The 22,804-nt window shown below is 32.9% G+C and overlaps 1 protein-coding gene across 2 annotated transcripts in view; it reads right to left on the bottom strand.

Moving 5' to 3' along the window:
* Positions 1 to 22,804, bottom strand: part of LOC127554588 (sodium channel protein type 1 subunit alpha-like) — a 205,395-nt gene that overhangs the window by 119,467 nt on the left and 63,124 nt on the right. Inside the window, exons 3-5 of one of the 2 annotated variants that reach the window (XM_051986234.1) lie at positions 18,861 to 19,173; positions 3,933 to 4,051; positions 505 to 594 (exon numbers count right to left, since the gene is read on the bottom strand). In XM_051986234.1, the coding sequence (XP_051842194.1) occupies positions 505 to 594; positions 3,933 to 4,051; positions 18,861 to 19,124 (473 nt within the window). In that variant the 5' untranslated portion in view covers positions 19,125 to 19,173. Of the gene's footprint in view, positions 1 to 504; positions 699 to 3,932; positions 4,052 to 18,860; positions 19,174 to 22,804 lie in introns of those variants that run through there. The other variant, XM_051986233.1, reaches the window with a different exon arrangement.

The raw sequence follows: 22,804 nt of genomic DNA, 5'->3' as shown, positions 1-22,804 counted from the left end.
ATAATTAGTTTTCATATGACTAAATCCATTGGTAGCAAATCTATTCAAAATTCAATTATAGAAAATTATGTTTCATCCATTTTGTATCTACCTACATGTAACATTAATAGTTTGAGTTTGCACTAAGACTTTTGGGACACCATATATATATATATATATTTATGTGCATAGAAATATAAATAAGATGCAATATATAGACATATATGTATATATACACACATATATGTATGTATGTATGTGTGTGTATGTGTGTTTTCTCCCCAACTAAACTGTCTGCTGGAGACAAGGATTGTTTCACCTTTCCTTCATATTCAAAGTGTCTAGCACCATGTCTAACACATATTAGCTCCTTATCAGATACTTTTTGTTTGACACTTTGGGGGTATAGCCATATCTCTCAAATGAATTTTTGTGAATCCATAAAAACATAATAAAAAGGTCCAAATGATGTCTTAAAAATATATACTCAAATTATGGAAGTGATATAAGATAACATTGACTTACTCTACATTCTTCGTCCAGTCCGGAGGATTACTCATTGTCATAAACACGCAGTTTGTCAAAATAGTGCACATAATTAGCATGCTGAATAATGTAGGTAATAGTTAAGGAAAACACAAAATAATATAGACATAGCTTTTACATAAAGCCAACAAAGAAATTACATCAAATTCTCAAGGAAGGCAATTTTAACAGGCACTGTACATGCAAGACTGAGTTGGACAGTTTCCCACCAGTTAGAAATAGCTTTAACTTATTCAGAGGACAAAAGAGTAAATGTTGAGGATACTAACCCCCTCTTATCTTTGGTTGATGTTTATAAATTAAGATTTATCCTATTCAGGTTAATAAATTAAAGAAACCCATAGTCAAAGGGTAGTATGATACGAATTTTGGAGATATGCTTTTTAAGACACATTTATTCAAATAAATGAGGATTTGTTTACAATTGAAATTAGGTGAGTCTATTTTCCCTTTGGTCTGTAAAATAACAAATCAAAACAACAACAACAAAAAAAGAACAACAAAAAACTACCAGGCTAGTAGAAACAATGACTCTTTTGTGTACTTTGCTATTAATTACATTTCCATTCAATAAATATTTCTCAAGTACCAACATTGTTTTAGGTGAAAAGGGAGATATAAGGTTTGGGTAAGAGAGTTTCCCTATCTTCTAGGAGCCTACATTTCCACAGATACAAACATAAATAAAAACAACAACAACAACAACAATAATAAACAATAATACATCAGAAGTTGATCTGAGAATTATAATAAAGTTCTATGTGAAGTCTGAAAAACAAACTGTTACTCAGAAGGGACCTAAGGGCAGGTTTAATGGAGGAGATAGCACTTGAGTCGGGCTTTAGAAAATGGGTGGAAATAGAAAAAGGAAACAGAGAAAGCAAGAAAAAAAGACACAGTTAGGAAAATGAAAGGCATATTTTGGGAATACAAGCAGTTATTTTTGTCAAAGCAGAAATCACTGAGTGGAGTAATATTAAAGAGGTCAGAAATGTGGGATGATGCTATATTATAGTGGGCTTCAAATGTTAAGGAAGCAGTTTAAATTTTACTCAGGAAGGACCTTGACCTTTTTGTTAAAGCATAAAAGGGCATGTCCATAAATATGAATATGGAAGATTGACATGTTAAGACTATGAAAAGTAAATTGGGAGAGAGGGTACAGGAGAATGTTACAATAGTCCAAATGGTTTATAATGAGCACTTGTACTTTGCTGATAGAAATAGAAATAAAGAGAAAAGAATGGACATAAAAGCTGTCACAGAGATAAAGGAGACCTAATTTGATGGCTGGTTATATACCAAAATGTTACAAATATTGCTGAGTGAATAAATAGTAGTCACTGACAGAAATATTAAAGTCAGAAGGAGAAGCATCAGGCTTGGAGGGGGAATAAGATATGTTTCATTTTTATCTTTGTATCCCCAGTGCCTCGTACCGTGTTTGGCACATAAAAAAACAAAAAAACGCTTAATAAATGCTTAATGACTAATGTTGAGTTTGTGGGGACATAAAGTTACAGATGTTTTGTAAGAACTTGGAGATACAGGTTAGAAAAGGTCAGTGTTAGAAATACATAGTTGTGAGAGTCATATGCAAAGAAATGGAGGTTGAAGCCATGGGAACAAGTAGGTGCCCAGAAAAGAGAAAGATAACAGAATCAGTAATGGTAATCCATATTTCAGCTCTGTCCAGTATTCATGAATACTTCATGGTGACCTAGCCTTAGAATAATAACATGGAGACCACAGAGATTTATCATGGAATCATAATGCTGAAAGGGAGTCTGAAAATCATTTAGTTTAAGATTAAAATAAGTGCTCATCTTTTCAGGGAAACTAAAGGCAAGAAAACGTTGAATAATTTGGTTGAAATCATAGTCTGCCACGTTAGTTTTGGAGTCTGAACTAAAATCTAGGCCTACTGATTTCTGGACCAATAATACTCTTTCCCTACCATTTTGTTTTTCTCTCTTTTTTTCTGGAGAAAAAGAATTTTTGTTTTTTAGAAAATGGCCACACGATGGCGCCAAGAACTGAATTGCTGAAAGAAAATTTCCACTATTCCCCCAACACAATCTTTTGATTTGTAAGTTATTTTATTACCTTTATGAAATATACAATTATGTAACCAATAAAATCACACAGCTACAAGTTTTAAAAATGAAATTGAATGCTTAGTGTGAATAATATAAGATCATTGATTTAAAGATGGGACTTCAGAAGTCATTTAATACAATGCCCTCATTTTTTTACACACATGGAAACTGAGGCTTAGAAAGGAGACATTTAGTGTTGAGATGAGCTATGACAAATCTCATTTTAAAATGTTTTTAATTTTAAATGTTTAAATGTTTTAAAATTTGTTTTTAATGTTGTACATATTTTAGTTGATTAATTATTGCTTGAAAAATACATATGCTCAGAAATTTTCTCTAAAATTTCTTCTAATTTTAAGTTATTATAATTTTATATTAAAAAAATTAACCATTAAAATGACCAATAACTGAGTTACTTTCAGTGAAATGTTCAACACTAGAGAGAATGAGGTTTCTCACAGGAATACAAACAGATTTAATCTTAGGAGTCCTATTAACAAAAGCTTTAGTAGTACAAAGCATCTTAAACCTGCCCAAAAACTTTTAGGACACTGTATAAGAAAGTTTGCCAAAATCAAGGCAAACTTTAAGCAACAATTATGAATATTCCGTAAAGATGGTATTGACAGCACAATCTTGTACAAAATTTGTGTTAGCAAACTCTGAGAAGCAATTTGGTATAATGTCAAGAGAGCTAGTCATTAGTGCAGTCACAAAGATTTGAGTTTAAGTTTTAACTCTGGCACTAGTAATTATGAGACTATGAGCACAGTCGTTTTACCTCTCCAACACTTCAAGTAACCCCATACTCTAGATTAATTCTGAAAATTACTGAGATATAGCTGATTAATTGATTTCAGGGGAAGGGATTCATATCTTAGAGATTTCTAGACTTAGAAATTCATTTTGTTCAATTGTTATTTCCCATATGAGGAAAGAAGATTGGACAGATTATATAATTTGCTCAGAATGACATAGTTAATAAGTGATAACGCTGAGATTTGGCCTATCTACAACAAACAAACGCAATTTGTTGGGTTGGAAGTCACAATTTCTGAACACATACATATTGTAAATCTATGAGGTCAAATATCTGAGTAACTTCTAAAGATTCTTTTATTTCTATGGCATTTTTTTTGACTCGTCAAATGTGGAACCCATGGTTCTTAAAAGGAACCAAATAGTTTAATATATCAACCAACCCAAAAGGATGAGAACCTCTCCTTGTGAACTACAAATTAAAAATACATCTACAAAGAACAGATGTGAGAGAATGACATTCAAAATCAACACACTGAAAAAGGATATGAATGTACCAAAATCTTAATAGCTATTTTCCTAAGAGGATTGAAGGGAGTTAAAATGTACAGGGCAGAAGTGGCACTGAATCGGAAGATTGCCTTCCCTTTATTCAATACTATAAAAGTCTGTAAAGAAAGGAACACAACAGAAGAGTATCATAGTATAAGCAGTTTAAAAATTAAATTGAACATTCTAGATTTTTTATCATGACATCTTCATTCTGTAGGATAAACCAGTATAAAGGACATAAGTTTTTTATATGTGCTGTGAATATAAAGCCATAATAACTTTTAACTTATGGAAGAAATATGGATAGCCTCACTTACCTGCTGCTTCCTTGTAGTATGTCTAAACTTGATTTTGGAGGTAGTAGGTTTTTTTTTTCTTTCATTCTATCCTAACACATAAGAAGTCTGTAGAGATCAAGCAAACTTGGTACTGGGATGGTAAATGTGTATGAAAGAGAAAGGAAGTTCTTAAATATGTATAGGCTTTGATAATTATTTTTAAAAAACCTTTTGCATAAAATTTACTTTCTATCGTGGTACCAAATTTCACCATTCAGATATTATAACAAATAACTACAGAGAATTTTTAATATCCTGAGATAAATTCCCCCATCAATGCTTATGAAACAAATATCTTGATATGTTGCAGAATAAAACAACAAAACCTACTTTTCAGTTAGATGGGTGCAATCCAATCATTGATTTCTAGAACCAAAGTTCCCTGGAGAGTGTCAGATGTCTTGGAGTGCTGAGTTTTGTTTTTGGATTTCTGAGTTATCTGACAAAATTCTAATGCCATCTAACTTTCTATTTCATGCTTATGCTGCAGATGAGGAACGCTCAAAGCCTGTAGGAATTAATAATGATAACCTAATATCTCAGGCTGTGCTGTCTTGCATGCATGTTCTATGTGTTCTCAACAAAAGTGAATGAAATTGATTTTGACAAACTATACTTAATTTGATCAATAAGCCTTGAACAGATAAAAACAAAGAGGTGATACAGAATTGTGCTCCACTCCTTTTCTAAATCATTCCCTCATTTTCAGAGGAGGCGTGTGTGTGTGTGTGTGTGTGTGTGTGTGTGTGTGTGTGTGTGTGTGAAAACATTTGTCTCTATGAAGGACCTCTTTTGGAGGAAGAATATAATAATGGATTTTCATAGCACTTTAGAATGGAAAGGAAGCTTAAAAATCAGGTTATCAGCATGCATTTATTAAGCACCTACTATGTACTGACCCTGAGCTAAGCACTGGGAATATTTTATTTGTTTTACTCAGCCTTCAAAAATATACCCTAAAGGTCATGGTTTGAGACAAGAAGGCTAAAATCTTTTTTTTCCTAGCTTTTTAAAATGTATATTTATATAAGGTTTTTTTTTAATGAGATAGTATCTCTTTTGGGCAGAGTTTATTGACTTTACACATTTCTTTATTTTAATCCTTTTCAAGGGCTTCTTCTGGAAAGGGTTCAGTTCATTGATTTGCTTTTCTCTTCCCTTTTCTTTTTCCTCTCTCCTTCCTTTTCTCCCTCCCTCCCTCCCTCTCTCTTTCTCTCTGTCTCTATCTCGGTCTCTCTCCCTCCCTCCTTTTCTTTCTTCCTCCCTCCCTACTTCCCCCCACCTCTCCTTGTCTCTTTCTAAATAAGGGTACAAAAATCATCCACAAACATTTAGTAAGTGCCTACTGGACAAATAATACAGCACTAAGTGCTGTTTACTCAGTGAAGATAGAAAAGCTCTAAATCCAGCCCTTCATTGTAGATTTCTTTCCCCTTTCTCTTTTTAGGAATGAGATTGTAGAATATAAAGAAAGCTTTAACAAATGCTATTTAGAGCAGAGATAGTTTGACATTTGTGCATGACTGTAACCACCACTTATAGTTGTGAGTATCTTTTTTCCTTTTTTCTTTCAATACTTCTGTCTCAAAAGTGCATTTTAAGATTATTGTGCAGTAAGAGACATGAACAGACTTGTGCTGTTTAATGTGATGACAATGCTTTTGCCCATGGGAGTTTGGGAACATACACTCAGAAAAACAGAATGAAACAACAAAAAATCCTGTGTAGCCTTGACTTAGTTGAAATGTGTTAGGACTTCTAATCTTTTTTTTTTCAATTACTTAATCTAGTTCTCAGTTTATCCTTTATTTAATAGTAAATATAAAGAAAAGCTTAATTCAGAATTATTGAGGGAGAGGAAGGAAAAGAGAGGCAAAGTTAAGGCATTTAATTACTGAGAAGTCTAAAGAGGCTGTTCAATCACTTTTTAGTCATGTTCGATTCTCTGTGATACCATTTGGGGTTTTCTTGGCAAAGATAATGGAGTAGTTTGCCATTCCTTCTCCAGCTGATTTTACAGATGAGGAAACTGAGGAAAACAGAGTTAAGTGACTTGCCCAGCACACACAGCTAGTAAGTGTATAATGCTATATTTGAACTCAGGAAGATGAGTCTTCCTGACTCCATGGCAGGTACTCCATCCACTGTTTGACTTTGCTGCTCTAAAAAGACAATTATAGAATATAGAAATAATATGTACAAATACAAAGATGATTCATGGTAACTGAAGGAGAGAAATAAATTTACTAACTGGATTGATTTGGGGAAGGTTTCATGGAAGATGTGGCCTCTGAGCTAAGCCTTGAAGAGACATAAGGATCTGGACAGGAGACAAGGAGAATATATTCCAGGGATGAGTATCAGGCTGAGTGAATCTGTGAAGTCAGAAAATGGAAGTCCAATTTAGAAAAAATAGTCCCTTCTGGATAGAACAGAGTGTGTGGAAGGGAGCCATATGTAATAAGGCTTGAAAGAAGTTAGAGCAAGGGAGAGATCTTTAAAGACTGGGCTGAGGTGTTTGCCTTTAATACTAGAGGCAGTAAGGAATCATTGGAAGTTTTAAACAAAGAAATGATGTGATCAGACTGCCTTAGGAAGACTATTTTTGGCAGCTTTGAGGAGAACGGATTGGAGAGAGGAGAAATTAGAATCTATTTATGGTACACCAAATTCTTCGGTAAGGGAGGCAGCTTGTAGAGCAGAAAGAGCACTGTTTCTGGATTCAAAGGGTATGGATTCAAATCTTACTTGTGAAATTTACTACTTTTATGACTTAAGCAAAATTATTTATCCTCCTTGAGTCTGTTACTAATTGGGAAGCTGTTAGAATAAGTGGAATTTATTTTGTAATTGAATAATAAAAGTATTTTAATATTAAGCTTTAGGCTCTTTAGGCTCCCTGATTTGAGACAAACCTAATTTCTTTCCCCAAGTTACTGTATTTTGAGAGTTTTTTTCTATTAGTTTGAAGGGTATGTGTATTTCCTATACATTTTTCAAAACTATAATTACAACATCTATTTAATATGTTTTAAAATTGTTATGGGTCAATGTTACAGGCAATCGTTTTTATCAGTGACAATGTTTCAGTTATAGTATGGTTCATTTGTTGAACTCTCAAAGACATTGTGGGGCTTGTTTTCATAGTGTGAGGATGTATTATCTATTAGTTAGTGAAGGATGTGAAATCTTAATTATATATAATTTTCAGACATAATTTTGGCCACTTGATCTCTTGTAAATATCTAGAGTTTGAGCAACCTGCCATGCTATGTTGCATAGTTTTTATCCTTTCCTTACAAAATCTGAATTAATCAATGTCTGCTCTTTCTGTAATTTCCAGTAGCAGTGATCTTATCTTTGAAAATTATGACTATTGATATTGTTATTTCTAGTAGTAGGGGTGGGAAAAGGAGTAGTCAGGGAAGTAGCCTATAGATAGGGAGAAACTCAAAATAAGAAACAGGGAGAAATGTATCAGGTAAACTCCTGGAGGAGGTAGAAGAGTTAGTCTTAGCAAGGAGAAGAACAAAGATGAGAAGAATAGGTGAGGATGTTGAAAGGCTTTGTGGTTTGAGTGGAGGAGATGAACCAATCCTAGTAGATGTCTTTGATTTCCTTGGTTTAAAAAAAAAAAACATGTAAGGTCATCTCCTGAGAGAAGGGGTAAGGTTAGGGAGGGAGGTCTGAGTTAGGGACATGAGTGTAGAAAAGAGAAGGCCTGTAAATGGCGCCTATTTTACTTAGTTCACTGTGTTGCTATGAAGTAAATATAAATATCTTCTCAACCTTAAAATATCATGAAAATGTATTTTGCAAAGTTCTATACCAGTAATTATTATATTGTATAAGCAGTTATTTTGTCTCTTTACTGTAGTACCCACAAGATATTCCCTTTACTATACAGCCACACAATTTGCAAAATCTTGCATAAATAGAATTAATCTCAGAGAATTCCTCAAAGTTTAAGTACAATATAGAATTTTGTGACATGTAATCCATATTGGGGGGAGGGCACTTAGATGGCACAGTGGATAGATCATTGAGCTTAGAATAAAGAAAAGTCATCATCATGATCAAATTTGGCCTTAGATATTTATTAAGTGAATGATCTTAGGCAAGTCATTTTAACCTGTTTGCCTCATATGTAAAATGAGCTGGAGAAAGAAATGGTAACCACTTTAGTGTCTTTGAAAAGAAAATCCCATATAAGGTCATGAAGAGTCATGATTAAAACAACTCAATAACAAAAATCTATTTCTCCCTGTGATTTCATCAGTGCTCCTGAGTTTTGGTGCTTGTGTTTTTTTTTTTAACACAGTTAGAAATCAAAAATTCAGTTTGCAGATGGTAAGAACTACTAAGAGGTTATTTTCCTCTGAGCCTTCTTCTTAGAAATTCTAGGCATTGATTTCTTCAAATAAGGATGACAAAAGTAATAAGAATATAAAATGAAGGGGAAATTATATAGGCATCTCATATATTGCTTGCAGTTTTTTAGACTCTCCATTTCATTGGAAAGAAAAAGTTCATTCAGGAAAAGATTAAGATCTTAGCCCTGATGATAGAAAGGACTCCAAAGACTAGTCCAACCCTCTAATTTGCAAGGATGTGCAAGGAAAGCTCCTCGGTTATAGATGAGATCCAAGGAAGTTAAATGGATAAATCAGTCACACAAGTAGTAAATTTTAAAAGTGAACCCAGTTGAACCCAGGTCCTCTGATAGGTTTCTTCGTGCAGTGGTAGGTTGCCTTTCTGATCTAAGATTATATTGTGCTATAAACAGAGAGAGGTTAAACTAAGTAATTTCTGCATTAGGGGGCCAGAGGTCCTCAGTTCAAATCCTTCCTCTGCAACTTATTGGGTAAACAACTTCGTCTTATCAGGCCTTTAGTGTCTTCCTTTGCTAAATGAGAACATTGAATGAGATGATATCTAAAGTTCTTTTTAGTTCTAAGCATAAAACACAAATAGAGGTGTCTAGTTCTAAATTTGAAAATTCAGACTTAAAGAACAAATCAATTTGTATCATTACTCATATTCTTGTATTTACTGTAGCATTTTGAATTGCAAATTTTTAAAACATCTTTGGAATATACTTAGATTTCCGATAATTTTATATAAACATTTTAAGGACATATATTAAAAAAGCAAATTTTATCTGCCAGAATATAGTCAAAATCAGTGGTGAAAGGACAATAGGAAGTACAATAGCTTTCTACTAGAAATGTCAATCTATTTAAAACCCAACCTTGTTTCTGTCCTGCTTCCTTTAGCCACAACCTGCTGGTAATTTTCCAAGGTCTAGTGGACACCCCTTGGTATATGATGCCACAGGGAAAGGATCAAGCCCAAAAGAAAGGTCAGCATCAATAGAGTCTGTTTTCAGAATGGACAAGCACAAACAAGATGTTTTTATACTTTGTGTTAGTATTTGAGTAATGGGATCCAAGGGGGTTGGATCAATGGTTCTAGACCAAAACTATGTCAATAAAATCAGATGATGGGCAAATTAACCAAAAAACCTGAAATTAAGGAAAGAATGGACGCTGTATGGAGATAAATCATTGTATAAGGCAGTAGCAGCCTTCGCTTTCCCAACCCAAACTTTCTAATAAATCACAGATATATATTGTTCCTGCTCACATCTGTTTCTTCTTTCCACTAAACTATACCATTTATGATTATATTACCTTTTAAAGTAGGCTGTCCCTTATGTATGAGGTGACCCATTTAAAAGATGTGTGGTTCAAATATTTCCCTAATTTACTGATAATTATTCTTTAAATTATCCTCAATTTCTGCCAGAAACAAAAACTGGTCTTTGTAATGCCAAATAATCTTTGTATTGTTAGATGACTATGATTCATGGAATATTATAGTCTTAGAGCAGTATGTAGTGAATGTGCACATGCATAGTGAATAACAAAAAGAAGCTTCAAAAAAAATCTGAGTAAAGGATTTTTAGGAACCGTAATTGTTGTAATGAATAGCATACTGGGCCTAGAGTTAGGGAGATGAGTTCAGATGCATCCTCACACATTTATTAACTGTGTGACTCTTAGACCTAAGCTCAGTTTCCTCAACAATAAAATGAGGATAATAGCACCTATCTAGTGGGGTTATTGTGAGAATCAATGAGATAATATTTGTAAAGTGATTAGCACAGTACTTAGAACACAGTAGATATTTGATAAATGCTTTATTTATTTGTGGAGAAATGTATGAACGAAGGCTGGTGGACAGGTTCAGTACTGCCGTCCTGGTGATTTCAGGAGAAAGTGAGGGTGCCTCCAGAGCAGAGAGTAAATCTTTTGTGGCAAGCTGATGAAAGAAGAAGTGGTTATGAACTGCATAGGATGAGGAAAGTTGTCTGAGTTTAAATTCTCATTTTTGAAGGGACTATTCAAATGAATGAAATCATCAATTTATCAGCTTATTTTGAATATTGATAATGATATTATAAAGACAAAATTAAAGTCTTACTAATATTGTGATGTTTGTTTTGTTTGTTTAACTAAAATCTTCTCCATATGTACCTGGCTTGTCAATAAGTCAAAAAATGAGATTAGATCACTATCATGGGAATCATTATTTAGAGCTGGAAGGAAACTAAAGTCATCTAGTCACTGCTCCTCATGTGGAGGATGAGGAAACTAAAGTCAAAGAAAAGTGGCTGGCCAAAAGAAGGAAGAAAATATGCATTTATTAAACATCTACTATTTTAGAAAAATACAATACAAATATTCTTTCATTTGATCTTTACTAGAACCCTTGGGATTAAGTGATATTATTATCCCCATTTTATAGCTGAGGAAACTTAGGCAAACAGAAGTTAAATGACTTATGGACGGTGACACAGATAGTAAGTGTCTAAGGCCAGATTTGAATTCAGGTCTTTCTGATTCCAGGCCTTCCTGCTCTATTCATTTTGCCATATAGTTAATGGCCAATGTTTGAATTTAAGTCCTTACTTTAAGTCTGATGCTCTAGCTATGGCATTATACATGCATTCTGGTAAGATTTATTTCTTACAAAACTATTTTTCTTTATTTCTATATTTATTCTTTTCGAAATTAGGCTACTATCTAGAACATTTTTCTTTTTCTAGGTTTTTAGAAAATGATTAAGTTGTGACTTTTTTCAAATCTTTTCTGCATTGGAAATAATTTTTTAGGTTTATAATTTCTAGCATGATTAGTCCTCTTTTCTAAATATAGGTATTACATTAACCTCTTCTATAAGTATAAGAGCTATGTCCTTTTGAATTACTATTTTAGACATTAGCTTAAACTTCCTCTTTTACCTAAACTTATAAGAATTGTTAATGGAGAAAAAAGTCAACTATTATATTTGGGCAGTGTTTGCTAGTGGTAGTACTGACTATGCTATCAAAGTCATGCCAAAAGAAATGTACACTGACCTAGAAATTAGACATTCATTTTTGTTAAATTAAAATTAGGGCCTTGTTTCAAGGAGTAAAATAAAAAAAAAACTGTATTATATGTTCAATATGGCAGAGGATGAAGCAGTGTAATGTTTCTATTTTTAATTCCAGTGCAATTTCTCTTAGCATTTTTTTTCCTTTGGAAGTATCCAGTCATTGAAAGAAGAAGGTACAAAAGGGTCTTAGGAAGGGAAGGGTCTATCCCATCAAAAACTATCATACATTTATACCATCAGAATAGTCTGAATTTCTCCACAGACTTCCTAAGGTGTTCTAATTCTTCTAACATATTACTCCTTTGTCATAGACTCTACAATCTAGTAACACTGACCTCCTTGCTATTCTTCTCATAAGATACTCTAGACTCCATACCTTTTCACTGGCTCTTCTCCCTGCACGGAATTCTCTCCCTCCACATCTTTGCTCCTGGTCTCCTTGGCTTTCTTCAAAGCTCATTTAAAATCTCACCTTGTATCACAAGACTTTGCCAATCCTCAGATTGTATTTGCTTAATAAATACCTATTGATTAAAGAATTAGATCTTTTAAGGGGGAGTCAGCATCATTCTATTTGATAAGGTTATTTCACATTTGGAGAAAACTCCAGATCTGTTAATGACCTAAATATAAAAGGGCTAAGCATAAATACATTTGAGAAACATGGAAAATATTATGTTTTAGATCTATGGAGAGGTGAAAATTTATGACAAAACAAGGGATAAAGAAGAGTCACAGAAGACAAACTTCATAATTTTGAGCACATAAAATCAAAAAGATTTTGTATAAACATATCCAATAAACCAAGATTAGAGGGGAAACAATTAACTAAGAAAAAGCTTTGCCTCAAATTTTCCAAGATCTCATTTCAAAGAAATATTAAAAAATTGATTCAAATTTGTAAGAATAAAAGCCATTCAGCAATAATTAATAAAGTATATGAACAATTCATTCCCTAGTAAAGAAATAGATAATTTGTTGTCACATTTTAAAAATTATCCATTTCGCCCAAAGAGAAATAAAATTAAAACAATTCAGAGATTCTATCTCATACATATAATAAAGGCAAAGATGCCAAAAAAAGGGGGATGAGATACATTTTGAAGGGACTGTGAGAAAACTGGCACATCAGTGTACTGTTGGCAGACCTGTGAAAAGTTGTAACCAATATAGAAATCAATTTGTAATTATATCCAAAAAGTTACTCAACAATCCAAGTTATTTAACCCAACTCTACCGCTGATAGGCCTATCACTAAAAGACAACCAATAAGTTTATGTTTAAAAATATTTAAAGCAGCTCTTTTTATGGTGGCAAAAACTGGAAACCAAAAGAATTCCCATTTATTTAGAAATGACAAAATAAGCTGTGGGATATAATCTGATGGTATATTATTGTGCCATAAGAAATGAGGAAACAAATGATTTCAAAAACATGAAAAGACATAGGAACTTATTCAGAATAAAATAAATAAAAAGGCACATAAATTGATTTGGAATGAAATAAGCAGTACCAGGAGAACAATTTATATTCTAACATCAATATTATGAAACTGAACAATTTGCAAGATTTTTATAAACTGATGAAGAATGAAGGGAGCAAAATCTGGAGAACAATTTACATAATAACAATCTAAAATGATTTTGATAACTATAAAAAACTATGATAAATCTAATGATGTCCATAACTCCCCAGGATCTATAATAAATCCTAATTACTTCCTAAAAGGGAGATAATGGAGATAAAGGCAGAAGGTTGAGATGACCTTATCTTTTGTCTATACTACATAAAGCACATCTTGTTTAAAAAAACACTTTGTGATGGCTCAAATTTGATTATGATATTTGAACAAACTAATTTTGAAAAAAAAAACTAATGAATACATTTTTGTCTAGGCTACTTGGTATTACCTCCCAAAGGGCCTATTCTCATATGGGATGTTACTAAGAAGTTTCAGCCAAGAACACATATTGATTTTTTTTCAGAACCATTCCAGAAGAAGAACTTTTTGATTTTCCTCCTTTTCAAAATTAATAGAAGCTCTCAATTTCAGTTCACATTTTTACTGTAAAAAACAGCTTTGGACTAATGGTTTCTTACACAGAGATTGCCCACTAATTGTAAAGTTCTATATACTTCAATTTAATATAAGGAATTAATGGATATTTAGTTATTATTATTATTTTTAATTTCTCATTTAGTTTTATTTAGACCTTTATACCTCTGGACCTCTCTGCTTCAGAGTAAAAGATTAGGTTCAAAAGATAGGGTTATATTATTCAAACTGTTCTGAAGTGGATTGTTGGGGAATACTAGCCAGACACTTCCTAGGGTTCTCATCTCTGAGAAATCACATCCCATATTCAACAATTAGCATCACTCCTATTGAATACTCATGAAGACTCAAGACTTACCTTGTCCTTTTGCATACATACAATTGGGAGAAGATACAAGATAAAGATAATATATTCCATCTGTACCTAATTGTTGTTCAATTTCAGTCTTTTTTAGAAGTCATGAAGCTGTACCTAACAATGATTTTGAACTATAATAGAAGCCACAGGCACTGTGCTTATACTAGTGTCAGTGTACAGATGGGCCAATGTGATATCACCACAATAATGGCAAAAATATTTTTCCAAGAGTGATCTAGCAATGGCAGAAAACTTCAAGCATCTCTTTTGGGATCATTTTGGCATTGGTTTTTAAGGCACACTTCTTAAGGGCTCACCAGAGGTACAAAAGGAAGGAATCAATAATTGTCCTTAATTATTGCAGTGACATCACCTGATATTCCTGCCCTCCTCCCCTACTAGCATAATATAGAAATGTCCTTGTAAAAGACTACTCTTTCTTTTAAAAAGACTTTTAGCAAAAGTTGTTTCAATCCCCAAATGCAAGGGACATCATACCACAATGTTAAGAATTTTATTATTTTGGCGTTCCCCATAGTTGTAGAATTTCAAGGAGTAGATTTTCTTTCTTAGGATTTTCTGTGGTAATGAGATTACTTAATCCTTAAATTTAGACGAAGGATTTTATATATATATATATATATATATATATATATGTATATATATATATATATATATATATATATATTTGATCTGTGACTCTCAACTGTCTCCAAAATAAGAATTATGTACAAAAGATGAAACACATTCAATTGTTTGAACAGTCTAGGACAACAACAAGAACCCTAATGAGGTAATAAAAGAACTATTGTTGAAAGATATGAAAATCTACTTTTCTCTTCCTTGTCTGATCCTTGATATAATTCCTTGTTTGTTTATTTGTTTGTTCTGCTACTTCATTAAATAATTTCCTCAAGAGAAGAATTGAAAAAAAAACTACAAGAAGCTATTCAAAATAGATTCTCACAGTTTCCTTCTGGTAAGAATGTACATGAGAAAAATCTTTACCAAGTCCAGTTATCATTGTAGTCCCACTGAACATGACTTAAATCATTTTAGCAGTGATAACAATATATTGAGTGTGTATGTGTGTATGTGTGTGTGTATGTGTGTAACTTACATAATTTGCACAAATTAAAATTATATAGGCAATGTTATATGCTGACAATAGCTTTATATTTATATATTCAGTGACACTGATTGTGGAACATTACAAATATTCCTGTGTGATTTGTGTTGATTCCATCCCTTTAAATTTCTCAGCTATAAAGTATAATTTTGCCTCTGACAATACAAGTCAAATTCTGCAATGATGTCTAGGATACATTTTCTCACTCAGAATATTATCAGAAATGAATCCTAAACTAATGGGATAACATTAATAACTTAATTTTAGCATTGTAGTTATACCTCTAGTTTTGGGAAAAGCACCTTAACATCCCTGATTCTTATATAGAATTCCATTCCTTTGGTCCCAGTTCTGCCTCCTTTACTCTGAATAAGATTTCCCCTGATATCAGCACTACCTGGGAACATCAGAATCAGTATCATTTTCAAAGTTTATAAGCTCCATCATTCTAAACCCTTCAGATAAACAGGTAACAAAAAAGCCCGAAGAAAGATTTTTACCTAGTTCTTGGTTTGAATAAAAAGCATGAAACCAATTTCAGATATTTACCACCCAAAAGGCATTACTCATCAAAAAATAAAATGTCATTAACTTTTAAAGTTAAAATATTGTCAAGATTCAACTTTAATAAGAAAAAAATAGCTTGGGTATTTAAGGTATTCTCCCCCTTCCCCCCCATAATGAAATAACTCCATTTGTAAAACAGCTCAAGATGATGTAGAAATTGGTAACTAAAAATTCGAGTAATCTGTCACAGGTGAAAATGTTATAGGAAGAAAATACAAAAGTTAACTTTATTTGGCAACAAAATGCAAACTTGCCTACCTGAACCATAGTTTTATTCTTGTGCTTTGGATGAGTTATGTATAACACTCTGGTTATATTAGAATTTTAAAATGCAAACTATTACAGTAATACCACAACTAGATATTTCTAAAACACATTTCCTCTGTTATTTTAACCAATTACTTTTGTAGCTTTTTATCAACTGTTCACACAATGTGTATCTAAAGACAAAACTAGAGGGAATTGAGACACATTGCTAAGTTTCAGCACCAGAATCAGGCTGAGTAGCCAAATGATCTTAAAATCCTTATTTTAAATATTCTGCAAAGGCTGAGACTTTCTTCAAGGCTTTTAAGCCTGCTTATTGTCATATCCATAATCACTGGGTATTTCCTCTCAATAGGGCAACATAAATCCACATGAAAAAGTTCTTAAAAGGAATATTTCATGGAAAAAATTTAGTTTCTGAATGGATTTGTTCCTCCCTAAATGTTGTTTTGTTGTTATATAATCTTGTGAATAGTACATAAGATGAGTGACAATTTTCTTCTGCTGTTTTGGGCAATGGTGGTTCTAATTTCTTTTAGCCAGTTGAGGCAAGTCATGTAGCAAAAGTGAGGAATAACTGGTGAATAGACTGAGGATATGTACAATGATTACTTAGGAAGGACAGTCATATATGGATTTCATGCCCTGTTATTAGAGGGAGTATCCATATAGATGACATGGAATGAAATATTGGAATACTGTATTATCCAAACTTGTTTGTAGAGAAAAGTGAAGGGATAATGTTTGTTCAACAGTATTGGTTTGAAATAGGGCTGCAGAGAAAGGAAGGGCCTCACAAACCACAAAGACATTTAATCTACTTTCATTACAAAACATACTTTACACAGTGAATAGCTGGTTTCTGGAAATACAAAGAGGATAGCTAAATCTGCATTTAAATAAATTTAATTTAAAAATTCAATCATTCAGAATTTAATTATTTAATATTGAATTCTAACTACTTTTAGGATCTAAATACCCATGAAAATCTATTTAGATTAATTTGCACTTTGGCTTTTTAGAAATCACATTAACTTTGCTGCCAAAAATTGATTTTAATGATAAAATTGGATATTCATACTAGTGATTAAAAGAGTAGAATTATAAAATTAATAAGCTACTACCATGACTTTGGTAGCAAAGTAACAAATTACAAATATGCAGATGAAGAAATTAAAAACTACAGACAATGATTATCCTTTCATCTGATGCAAAATCTTCAAGGCAGAAAATGTACTGGATTTAAACTAGCATTTAATGTTGATTCTTATATATAAGTTGTCAATTTCATGTGAGTGAGAAATTAGCTCTGAAGCTCCTGAGGGAATACAGTCATACTGTCCTCCAAGAATACAGGCCCAAAGTATCAAGTTGATTCAATTGGTAGTAATTGAGGGAAGGGCAGTAAAACAAATAAAAAGTAAAACAAGGCTCTTCAAGGGTTTCTGACATCTTAAGGACTACAATAAAAAAACTTCAGTTGCTTAAATAGCATTTCCCTTGTAGTTGTAACTTCTATTTATTCTTATGCCTTATGAAAGACTATAAAATAAATAAATTTACTAAGACTTTGGGTGATTGAGAAGCAGAAGGGTACACTAGAGACAGAGCAAGAATTTGAATTAGAGAAAAATCTGTCTGGGCTCAGGTCCTACTTCTGACATATACTGTGACTATGTAACTATGTGATCCTGAGCAAGTCACTTAATTTCTCAATGTTTTAGGCTATCTTAAAACTATGAGTTAATTAGACTTGCTCATCTCCATCAAAGAGTTTATTTATTGGGAATTACCTACACTGGGAAAATTATAAGTCTAAATAAATAAAAACAAAAAAATTAGTATTATTAATCAATTTACTTGAGAACAATAAATGAAAAGAGACTATAACCATTTTCTGAATTCATTTTCTTCTTGACACTTCTTTTGAGTATATCATGGTTCCTATGATTAAGTGATGTATATTTTGTAAATAGGTATGAATTCTGTCAAATCAAATAAGGTTCCTCTGGGAAAAAGAAGGAAACATTCTAATTTGTGTAGTATATGGAATGTAACCTCATCTTCTACTTCAGTGGCTCATCCTCCTTCTGGTTGGAGGTGACACTGAATTCTTAAGGTTTTTTCCAATAACATGAAATTTTTTGGCAAACCTAACAAGCTAAGAAGACTTCATTGTGGGGCAGTGGATATTGTGTCATTTGAGAATCAACAAAGTTCAATTTAGAAGGATCATCATTCAGTGTGGAACCAGCACATCATGACTGTTTTTTAGCCACCAAAACTCATTAAATTATATGCTAAAATAATAAGATGCAACCTGTATTAGCAGAGAAGATGCCTATATTAATGAAAGTATGGATACCTTGAAATGCTGAAGTAATTACAATGAAGAATCATTCAGGTTTTAGGATGAGAACAGAGTAACACTAACATGTATTAAAAATATTATAATTTGCAATGATTACATTTTATGTACATAGAAAATATATCAGATAATCATAGAACTAAACTATTTGGAAAATTCCTAATATAGTATGTTGCTGGTTGATTAAGGCAGCAAATTTTAATATGTATTTATTTTATTTATTCATCATAATGAATTTTTGGTACTTTCCATATAAATCTTATCTATTATTAATAAATATGTCAAAATGCATCATTTTAAAGCAGCAAAATATTATAGTTCTGATGGCAATAAAAGCACATGTTGTTCTAGCAATCCAAAATATGTAATGTTCTAGTAAGTCTGGTCAAGAACACTCACTTTTTTATTGATATAATATGGGTCCAGGTCCTCCAAGGGCTCAGACACCATTCCAGGTGGAATGTCTCCATAAATAAATGGAAGGGACTTTCCAGCTTCCAAGTCACTATTTGGCTTTGGGCCATTTTCGTCATCATCTTTCTTGTCTGGTTTTGGATTCTTAGCTTTCTCTTCTGCAATGCGTTGTTCAATAGCTGCAAGAGATTCTCTGGTGAAGTAGTTGAAGCTGTCAGGTCCTGGTGGTACAAGCACTGTTTGCTCCATCTTGTCATCCTGCACATTTTAATTACCATTTATTCTGCATAGGAAAGTGCTAAAGAGAAACAAGAAAACAAGTCTTTAGAATGACACTATAAGAAATGGTATTAACTTTGAAGGCTTGGTGCTATCAGTTACATATAATGGGGCAACTCAGTGGTACACTGGTCCTGGAATCAGGAACTCAAATTCAAATCTGTCTTAGACCCTTCCTAGCTGTATAATCCTGGGCAAATCAATCATATATTATCTGCTTTGGTTTCCTCAACTGTAAAATGGGGATAGTCATAGCATCTACCTACTAGAGTTATTGTGAGAATTAAGTGAGATAATATTTGTAAACCTCTTAGCACAATATCTGGCACAAGAAGAACTTATTAAATGTTTATTCTCTGTCTCTTCCCTCCTATAGATAGGTAAGGGAAAGGAAATGACTCCATGGGATTTAATTATTGTTGAGGATATTTTTAAAATCATGTTTAAGTGTCTATCTGTTCTTGACACACCAGTTTTCTGCACTAAATTTGAATAGATCCTGATTTATATCAAATCATAATTTTTATGGATTCAGGAGATGCCCTCAAATGAAGAACATCTAATTATAGTTTTAACTGAAATAAATGAGGCTAATTTTAGTCGCAAAAAACTGACTGCTTATGTGTTGTATGACATTGCTCTTATCTTTTTGCAACCCACCTTCAAGAAGAAAATGGGCTAATGCAGAGATAATCATGAGTCAAAAAAGAGAAAGTGGGAGAAGATAAAATCTACATCTCTAGCTGGCTTGTCAAAATGCCCACAGCCAGAAATGCTTAGTGGTGCATTCTTATATGCCCTACTACTACACTGGGTAAGGCTGGTTGAGGTGAAGAATTCAGAATTATAGCAAAGCTAAGATAATCGGTAAGTCTGGCACTTATATGGTGAGCCTCCAGGAATGAAGGACTACCAGCCTACCTAAAGAGGGGTGAATTGGCTAAGGTCAGAAACAGAGGAGGTCAAAACTTCCTTCTTGATCAGAGTGGATCAAAGCCATGAGTGTCCATTGCTCTTATAGCTTTGGTGAGCTCAGGAAACCTAGACTTAAAAAAAAAAACCCATCCACAGTCAAATTGGTACATTAAGGTTAACATAGTCAGACTTTACCACTATTTTCATCTCCACAGCTGAACTGATTATGACCCTCATGAATGTTGAGATTAAAAAAAAAAAAACAGCTCAAATTTGAAACTATGCCAAAAGGGCTATCAAACTGAGCATACCCTTTGATCCAACAATGTCTCTACTGGGTCTATATCCCAAAGAGATTGTAACAAAGGGAAAAGGAGAGACTTACATAAACTAATGCTAACTGAAGTGAGTAGAATCAAGAGAACACTGTACACAACAACAAGAAGATTATATGATGATCACTTCTGATAGATGTGGCTCTTTTCAACAATGAGATGATTCAGGCTAATTCCAATAGACTTGTAATGGAGAGAACCATCTGCATCCAAAGAGAGGACTATGGGGACTGAATATGGATCACAACACAGTATTGTCACCTTTTTTTGTTATTGTTCACTTGTTTTTTCTTTTTAATTTTTTTCCCTTTTTTATCTGATTTTTCTTGTACAGCATGATAAATGTGGATATATATATATATATACACATATATGTGTATATGTGTATATATATGAACTGCATAAGTTTAATGTATATTGAATTACTTGCTGTCTAGGGGAGGGAAGTGGGGGAAGGAAAGAAGAAAAATTTGGAACACAAGGTTTTGCAAGGGTGAATGCTGAAAACTATTTTTACATGCATTTTGAAAATAAAAAGTTAATATAAAAACTCAAATCTCTTTTTAAGATTTACTAAGCGTCTTCCTTACAACAAGAATGAAGTAGTTTTGATGCATGAATTATTGTTCTAATTTTTACAAATTAGAAAACTGAGTTTCAGAGAAGTGTAGTTACTTGCCTATATGCACATAATCCAAGTATTATTAGTCCCATTCTACGGATATGGAAAATGTGGCTCAGAAAGTTAACCACTTATATCAAGGTCATGAAACAAGGAACAATCAAAGCTAAGATCTGCAAATGTGTCTCAATTCCAAATTCGATGATTTTTATATTATATTTGACTGCAGGTGATTAGCCACATTCACTAGTTTTGCTGTGCTGGGTTTTATTTATTTAACCACACAAACTAATGTCACAAGCTTGGGCCACATGCTAAAGGTGAAAATAATAATAGAAGACTAAATTAGAAACGAAATAATACAGAAGTTTAAAGGAAAAGATAAAGTGGGGGTTGGGGAGGGATATGCATGGCATGAATATCAGGAGACTATGGGATGGATTCTCTCATATTATGAAAGGTGAGCAGAATGAAACCAGGGTGTCATAAATTCCTGCATGAATCAGAGCATTTGTGTTTTCACTATGATAAGATTATTATTGCTCTCCCTGTAGTATTACCAATACTGTGGGGACTAGAGGTCTCTAAGCTCTGAAGCTCCAGAACTGAATCAGATCTGATGCCAGCTGCCAGATCCCAAGTGTATTGTTTTAAGGGACATTTAATCTGAGCTCATGTTTCACAGGTATTACTGAGCCAAATCTTCATTGTGCCTAAGCTACTCCCTTTCTGCAAGTTAAGCACCTTTGAAAGCTGCATTAACTCCTTCATACTATCAAGACATTATTTTTATTTCAGTGTAAATTAATACTACAATAGCCCTATAACTGACCCCTGTAATATTTTAGAATCTTCTTTTCACCAGAGTTTAACAGCTGAAGTGTGTGGTATTCTTTGGAGAAAAAAAGGAATGGATTGAAAAGGAGACCTTTTTGCCAAACTTGGCTTTGGGGCCTGGAATCTAATTTCTCATCACTGAGTAGACTTAGATGAATCTAGTTTATTGAAAATTATTGTAACATCCCAGTCTCAATTCTTATATCTTCCAGTCTCGACCACACAGCTCAGCTTTTCAGTATTTAGCATTAAAAATCTAGAGCTGAAATGGATCTTAGAGGTCATATGGTCTCACCCCTTCATTTTACAGAATAAGAAACTGAGGCATAAGAATCTTAAAAACTCACTGTGTCAAGGATGATAAAAGTTTAACTTCTGAAAAGTATTCTGTAATATTTAGTCTCTATATTTTTATACCCCTCCCTTTATTATGCTTATAAAGATTTGGTGTTATATCTTAAAGTTTTATAACTGCAAATGTTATCTTTCCATATTCTGAAGGATATAAGTGGACCAATATTGTTTGCTATAGGATATATATGCATACACACATTTATACTTATTTAAATTGGCAAATAAGGTTCTTTATTCCCATTAGGATGTGGTATATGAAGTTTTCCTTCCTCTCCTATATAATCTGAATTAGCATTTCACAGATAGAAGACCAAAACAGAGGGATAGGGAAAAGTATAATGACCTCTGTAAGGTCTTTGATGATGCTTTTGAGAAAACATTGCAAGATCATTTTCTTGGCACTTTCCAGAAATTTGGCACACACACTGAGCGTGAATTATCCACTATATTTTTGTTTTTATTCTTTTCATTGTTCATGCAATAATAGCATAATATAATAGCATAATAGATAATTGGAATAATTGGAATTGGAATGGGGTCATGTAGTCCCATAATACCTGTATACATAACTCTCTTGTTAGTATCCA

Source organism: Antechinus flavipes, chromosome 3, assembly GCF_016432865.1.
Source record: "Antechinus flavipes isolate AdamAnt ecotype Samford, QLD, Australia chromosome 3, AdamAnt_v2, whole genome shotgun sequence".
Lineage (NCBI taxonomy): Eukaryota > Metazoa > Chordata > Mammalia > Dasyuromorphia > Dasyuridae > Antechinus > Antechinus flavipes.
Note: the sequence above shows the minus strand (reverse complement) of the source record. Positions and strands in the feature narration are given on the sequence as shown.